The sequence below is a fragment of the Syzygium oleosum genome, unplaced genomic scaffold (assembly GCF_021117445.2).
Source record: "Syzygium oleosum isolate NSW1041296 unplaced genomic scaffold, Sole_v2.1 Sole_v2.53, whole genome shotgun sequence".
NCBI lineage: Eukaryota > Viridiplantae > Streptophyta > Magnoliopsida > Myrtales > Myrtaceae > Syzygium > Syzygium oleosum.
The window spans coordinates 543,502-550,728 of record NW_026607537.1 but is presented as its reverse complement, the minus strand read 5'-3'; the positions used below and the strand labels follow the sequence as shown (position 1 = coordinate 550,728).

Sequence of the window (7,227 nt, the reverse complement as noted above, 5' to 3'; positions counted from 1 at the left end):
GCCGCTGCTATCGAAACACCAATAGCCTCGACGTCCTAGCTTCTGTTCTTCCTCATCCCGACGCCGAGCCCCAGTCCAGTACAGCAGCCTTGTCGACGCCTGTGCTCCTTCGCTAAACCTGCTGTGACAAGCACAAGCAAATCCTGCCCCGACTGCAACAACTCGAGCCACAATATTGCAACAACACAGCCGTCGGGCCTCATTGAATCCTTCTAGTCCGTGAATAGCATTGCATGCATAGTGCCGTTGCGACCCAATCAAGCCTAGAAGTTGTTCCCTCCTCGCTAGGCCTCAAGGCCTGTAGCCGTGATGCCTGGCGAACTCCAACCAACTGCAACCATCCTTGCCTAGTCATCTAGCTCGTGCGGCAGCCTCGCCGCTGCGTCCGGGCTCACCACGACATGGTTGTCCTTGTGCCCCCGTTGCCAGTCTCGTTTTGGAAGTAAATTTTCCAAATTAGGTAATATCTAAAACCGAATTAATTACAATAATTCATTGCCTAATTTGTAATTAATTGAATCTAATGAGATTTCCTTGACATTTTTAAGCATTATCCACATTAGGAAATTTCCCGTTTTGATTCGTACGTGATATTGCGATTATGATCTTAAAGCACTAAGAACAAACCCTAGATAATCATTTTTGCCTGTTTGAATTTTTAGAATATTTGATTATGTGTGGGTTTACACATTGCATGTTATTAATTTTGGAAACTTTCCTATTTTCAAAAACACAAAAATTGAATTGCATTGAGAATGGGAAAATTACCAAAACAGTCATAAACTTATGGCAATTGTACTAATTCAATCATAAACCTTTTTTTGTGCAATTCAGTCCTAAACATTTTGCGTTTCTGCTAATTCAGTTTATCTGGCCAATTTTGGTCGGCCGGCACTGATGTGGACGCTGGCCGGCGTCGACCGTTTGGGTGACGCTGTAATATTTTTCAAATATTTTTATTTTTTTTCCTTTCTCTTTTTTTTTTCCCTTTCCTTCTTCCCTTGGCCGGTGGCCGCACCGGCCAGGGGAAGAAGGAAAGGAGAAAAGGAACGGAAAAAAATAAAAATAAAATTAAAAATTGCCATGTTAGCGCCGACCCGCGTCCACGTCAGCACCGGCCAGCCAAAATTGGCCGGATGAACTGAATTGACATAAATACAAAGGTATATGACTGAATTGCACAAAAAAAAGGTTTAGGACTGAATTGGCACAATTGCAATATGTTTAGAACTGTTTTGGTAAATTTCCCCATTTAGAAAATTGTATGTCATGCTATATTAGTTTATAATTTTTACCTGTCTTTAAAATTAGATCATGTCACATGTCTTTAGTATAATCACTCATGCATGTTAAAATTAGATTAAATTGCATATAATTTAGTTTCCATAAACAAAAAAAAAACCCAAAAGGAATTAATTAGAATTGTTTAATCATTTAGAAACTATGTTTAGGGCATGCATATTTTCACATTCACATCTTGTAGATACTTGGGGTATTGATAACAATGAAGCAATGCTTTGCTTAGTGCTTTGAAGTTTTTCCCATATTCTAGCAATTTATTTACCGCTTGGGGTATTTTCTAGCGACTGTTAATTGAATTAATTTGCATGTTAAATTGATTAAATCAAAATCTGAAAGTTGCGATTGGCATGGGTTTGATAGAGTCCGCGCTAAGTCTTTGGACTTAGTAATCCATTAACTTTCCCTCTGGTGATTCACCTCCGAGAAGGTCGTGTCACCACGTACTAGTAGATCCGTTTTGTACACCCGTACATGTGGCATTATACTATTGCCAAAATTGATGTGGCAGCATTGACTCGTGAAATTTCGAGAGGACATAAAAGGGTTTTTTTTGTGAGATGAGAGGGTGAGATGTCCATTAGGTAGTGTTGTCCACGTGGCTTTGAGGAAATGTTCATCTTAACAAAGAATCTTTTCTTTGGGGGGGGACCTCTTGGAGTTTTATTATAAATTGAGTACCTGCGCACCCCCACTTGCATTCATCTCCAGCATAGTCTATATGCAACCACCACCTTATGCAGAGGTGCCCCCTCTAATCTAACTCCCCAACACTAAAACCTCTCTCTCTCTCTCTCTCAAGCTGAAGCATAATTGGTAAAATCCAAACTCATATAGGATCAGATTTTTGTGAGCAGTCAGGGAAATGGAGGGAAGAAGAAGTGAGCACAAGGATGGTGAACTGAATAATATGAGTGAAGAAACCACTCTTGATTGGAGAGGCAGGCCTTCCAATCCTCACAAGCACGGCGGCATGAGAGCCGCAGCCTTCGTTCTCGGTCCGTCTCTCTCTCTCTCTCTTGTGCGTGCGTGCGCGTCCGCGTTTGCGTATCTTTGAACTTTATCTGGACTATTGTGGTGCATCTTCGGAGAGATACTGTCGTAAGTACCTCCCAATTTGGAATGGAAGATTGTTCATCATGTATATATTTTTAGTTTTGCCATAGTACAATAATCATTTGTGCACACTTATACTTAAATGTAAGAATTAGTTCTGTCGCACCTGTTTTGCGTTCGATTGGTTTTCCGTCTCCATCATGCATGCCCTTTTGAGATTGTTCTCTTCTCTTGCCGTGAATCCATTTCAGAGGTATAGCTTTGTAGCTGGCAATCAGTGTGTTTCTGCTTTTGGTTCTTCTTTTGGGGTAATATTGGCCTCACTTCTATGCATCCTTCATACTCCAGAGGTTGGTTTTGATGACAGCAGAAGCAATAATGATAAAGAGAATATTGATGAACTTTTTTTTCCCTTTTTCCCTTATTTGGTCTTTTATTTCTGTATATCTGATGTAGTGCAGTATACCGATATATAAATGATAATAATATCGTAACATGTACGAATGAACAGGACTACAAACGTTTGAGATAATGGCAATAGCGGCGGTCGGGAACAACCTGATAACGTACGTGATCAACGAGATGCACTTCTCACTGTCCAAATCGGCCAACATTGTCACCAACTTCGTCGGCACCATCTTCCTCCTCGCCCTTCTCGGCGGCTACCTCTCCGACTCCTACCTTGGCAGCTTTTGGACCATGCTCATCTTCGGCTTCGTCGAGCTCTCCGTAAGCATTTGCTGATGAATCCAGTTGCGACGCATTTCATATACTAATATATAGTAATATTGAGATACTAATAAGAGGTCTTGAAAGTTTCGTACATCATCATGTATGCGCAGTATATTCAAATGCTTCGGATGTGTCCACACTTTTTGTCTCTATCTCTCAAACTTCATTATTGGTTTCTTTTCTTTCAAGACTTTATGTTTTGATTCTGTCTTTTTATGGCCACCTTCTAATCTTGCTTGGTCACTTGTGAGCACACATGTTTAGTAGAGACTGTGTCTGCTACATCATGATTCACCAAATAAAAAAATCTGCATCAGTACGGGTCAGAGAAAGGGTAACTAGTTTAGCACTTGTTTAATACTAATAGTTATTTGTTAATCCCCCCGAAAAATGATCATTTGCAGGGTTTCATATTGTTGTCGGTCCAAGCACATCTATCACAACTCAAGCCACCAAAATGCGACATGATCCATAACCCTTCTGAGTGCGTCGAAGCGAAGGGCTTCAAAGCGTTCATCTTCTTTGTAGCCCTATATTTAGTCGCGCTAGGAAGCGGGTGCGTGAAGCCCAACATGATCGCCCATGGCGCAGACCAGTTCAGGAGGGACGACCCCAGCCAGTCCAAGAAGCTGTCCACGTACTTCAATGCGGCTTACTTCGCGTTCTCAGTCGGTGAGCTGGTGGCCTTGACCGTGCTCGTGTGGGTTCAGACTCACTCGGGCATGGACGTTGGGTTCGGCGTGTCCGCGGCTGTCATGGCCATGGGGTTGATCAGCTTGGTCTCCGGCACTCTTTATTACAGAAACAAGAGGCCCCTAGGAAGCATCCTCACTCCTCTTGCCCAAGTAATTTCCTCTCTCTCTATTCTTTATTTTATTCATATGGTACTAGCTACTCTAAGCTGGTGGCAAGAGTAGTTTTTTAAGACCCTTTATTTTTCCTTAAAATATGATGAGAAACTCTTGATTATGACCTAGATTACCACATAAAAAAATGTCTCCTGGTCAAACGGGGTTGCTCTTTTCTATGTGGTTTTGCTAGAGTGGAACGAGCTGTTTGATTTCGGGGGCTACGTGTGCTAATCTGTTTGCTTCTGTCGGCCAGAAAAAGGCTCAACATGCATCTGGTGTTTTGCATATGAACGATATCGTGCTCGTGCATTTGTTTAATGTCGTATCACATGAATCATTAATCAAAAGAGCTGTGTCGAAGAACGTGACTCGTGGCCAACCATCTGACAACCTTTATTATATACTGAAAGTTAAATAGTACTTCTGTCTTGTCTCCATATCTGCAGATATAATCTAGTTTTTAAGTGTTGTGTAAGTTCTTGAATAGGAGGTATTGATGAATACGATGTACTTTGTTTCATACGCGAAATCGCAGGTAATAGTGGCAGCTATAGTGAAGAGGGATCAGGTGCTGCCATCAAATCCGCAGCTGCTTCACGGAGGCCAAAGCAATATGAATGACAGCAACAACGACGGCTCATCCTTGTCGCCTCATAGTGGTGACCTTTTTCACACCGAAAGGTTCCGGTATATTTCCTCCTGTCCGTGTTACATTTTTGACTCTTTTGATTTCCCGATTCTTTTATTCTGAGTGGATAAGATGGATGCACGTCTCGTTCACCGTATTGTCAAATCATACAAGACTCATTAGAGATTCATATGATCTAACGAATATGATAAATTCATACATATAGTTCGATTCTCTTTAACAGAATGCTCATAGTTTGATTTATCTAATCGATCATCTCTACCGAGACGGCTTGTTTCTTCTCTCTTCGGCAGCTGGGGAGATAGTTTCTAATTGGATAAGGGTCGAATATTATTTTTGACATTTTTTCTACAAGTTTTGCTGGGTTGTGTTACCGCAATCATTCGTGTGATAAACAATTTCAGTCTTCCAGCTGAATTTAAATAAAATTCAGTGCTTTGTCTTATATGCTCATGTTTCGAGCAGTTGATTCCCTTTTATATCAATGTAGCTTACATTATCCCAAAGGTTATGTCAATTCCTTAAAAAACAATGAAAGAGCAAGACCATTAAGCTTCCTAAAACAACCTCCCAACAAAAATCATTCATTTGATTCCACACACCTAGAGATTTCAGCATTATCATATGATCATCAAAGATTTGATTTGTTTTCTGAGGTTTTGTTGTTAAAAATTTGATGGCACAGGTTCTTGGACAAAGCATGCATCAAGACCCAAGACGAGGCGAAGAGCAGAGAGAGCCCATGGAGGCTGTGCACGGTGAGCCAAGTGGAGCAAGTGAAGACCCTCCTCTCAATCATCCCTATCTTTGCATGCACCATCATCTTCAACACCATCCTGGCTCAGCTCCAGACCTTCTCCGTCCAGCAAGGCTCCTCCATGAACACCCACCTCGGCCGCTCCTTCCACATCCCGCCCGCCTCCCTCCAGTCCATCCCTTACCTCATGCTCATCTTCGTCGTCCCGCTCTACGACGCTCTCTTCGTCCCCTTTGCCCGAAGGATCACGGGCCGCGACTCCGGGATCTCGCCCCTCCAACGCATCGGCTTCGGCCTCTTCCTGGCCACCTTCTCCATGGTTGCCGCCGCCCTCATGGAGCGCCGGCGGAGGGAGGAGGCGGTTGGCAATGGCGAGATCATTTCCATCTTCTGGATCACACCGCAGTTCTTGATCTTCGGGCTTTCTGAGATGTTCACCGCCGTCGGGCTCATCGAGTTCTTCTACAAGCAGTCGTCAAACGGAATGCAAGCGTTCTTGACAGCGATCACGTACTGCTCGTATTCATTTGGGTTCTATTTCAGCTCCTTGTTGGTGTCCCTGGTGAACAAGGTTACGGCGTCGAATGGTGATGGCGGTTGGATCGGCAAGAACGACCTGAACAAGGACCGGCTCGACCTCTTTTATTGGTTATTAGCGGTCCTGAGCTTCCTCAACTTCCTCAACTATCTCTTCTGGTCTCGGTGGGTCTCTCGCGGCCCGCCTTCCTCGTTGGTGCCGTTGCAGCCTAACGTTAACACTGTCCCTTCAAAGAATTTGGGAAACGCCGATATTAATCGCGACATACCTTAGAATGAACGATACCATAGTGCTTAATTAATTTGAATCATTAATTATTGCTCATATATAGATATATACTTGCCCTAGAAGAATCAAAAGAGTCATGGAAGCTTTTGGCGGCCCCATGTATGAGTGCTTCCTTAAGGCTCTTAAAGAGAGAGTAGTAGTAGTTCATATTATAATAATGATATATGGATGTAATTTGCTTGTGTGTTGCCCTTACTTCTCACTAATATATGGGGGATTCACACAGTGAAAAGAAGTCGTGAAGAACCGTGCTTTCTTGACCTCTTGTGAGATTTTCTTTTTCTTTGTGCATGGAATCTAATAAGTGAAGATTGGATGCTTATAAATGTTAAGCATTGTGCCCTAGTACCAATTTGATGCAAAATCTTCAGCAGAACATCAAAAGGCGCTAAGTTATCGTTTCCATCGTTTATACCAACATTTCCACTAAGTATTAAGTGAACCGGGTCAAAGTGCTAGATTCATCTTTGAGCCGTTGAACCTAGTGGATCTCTTACAATTTTTCTCGAGTTTCATGTACTTTCACATCGGGAGATTTGTCAACAAAGACCTAGGAAGTCACAGTGGCGACGCGACAAGAGTAAAGAAAAATTTTAACGTCAAATAATCCATCCACTTCCTCATATGCTTCCACGTCGATGATTGGTTGAAATTACCACCAAGGCACATACTATTTGCTTTGGTACAAAGCTTGACATGCTATCTATCTCCCCGAAATTACCATGCAATGCGAATTATCTATGCAACATGAAAGATAGGGGTGTTAATGTTGAACCTCAGAATAATTGAGCAGGAAAAAGGAGTAATGGCTCGTTGAACCAAACGCGAAATGAGATTCCTTAAGAAATGGGGAATGGGAATCCAAGTCCCACTGTTTTTATGTTTAGAGCAAAATCAGAGTACAGATTTGGATTTCTCATGCAATGAAATTTCTAAAAAGGAAAAATGCTGAATCGGATTATCTAGCTATAGCTAGGATTGGGATTCCATCGTACAATTTGTTACAACCACAGAACTATCAAAAATTTCAATTCTAACACTGGCGCTGCTGCCATTG

The 7,227-nt window shown here is 42.3% G+C and overlaps 1 protein-coding gene across 2 annotated transcripts; it reads left to right on the top strand.

Annotated features, from left to right (window-relative positions):
• The first annotated feature begins 2,022 nt into the window (after window positions 1-2,022).
• On the top strand, window positions 2,023-6,358 carry LOC115691196 (protein NRT1/ PTR FAMILY 4.3-like). Of its 2 annotated transcripts, none has more exons than XM_056307453.1 (5): window positions 2,023-2,297; window positions 2,867-3,084; window positions 3,492-3,932; window positions 4,474-4,619; window positions 5,273-6,358. In XM_056307453.1, the coding sequence occupies exons 1-5, from the start codon at window positions 2,165-2,167 to the stop codon at window positions 6,153-6,155; spliced, it is 1,821 nt and encodes a 606-aa protein (XP_056163428.1). In that variant the 5' UTR covers window positions 2,023-2,164; the 3' UTR covers window positions 6,156-6,358. The 2 variants fall into 2 exon arrangements, with proteins under 2 accessions (XP_056163428.1, XP_030473632.2); XM_030617772.2 differs by having other exon boundaries at window positions 2,026-2,297; window positions 4,474-4,625.
• Window positions 6,359-7,227: the final 869 nt, after the last annotated feature.

Coding starts and splice junctions, on each gene's coding strand:
- LOC115691196 (XM_030617772.2), top strand. CDS start 2,165: ATGGAGGGAAGAAGAAGTGAGCACAAGGATGGTGAACTGAATAATATG. Junction 2,298..2,866: donor AGCCGCAGCCTTCGTTCTCG/GTCCGTCTCTCT, acceptor ACGAATGAACAG/GACTACAAACGTTTGAGATA. Junction 4,626..5,272: donor TTTCACACCGAAAGGTTCCG/GTATATTTCCTC, acceptor TTGATGGCACAG/GTTCTTGGACAAAGCATGCA.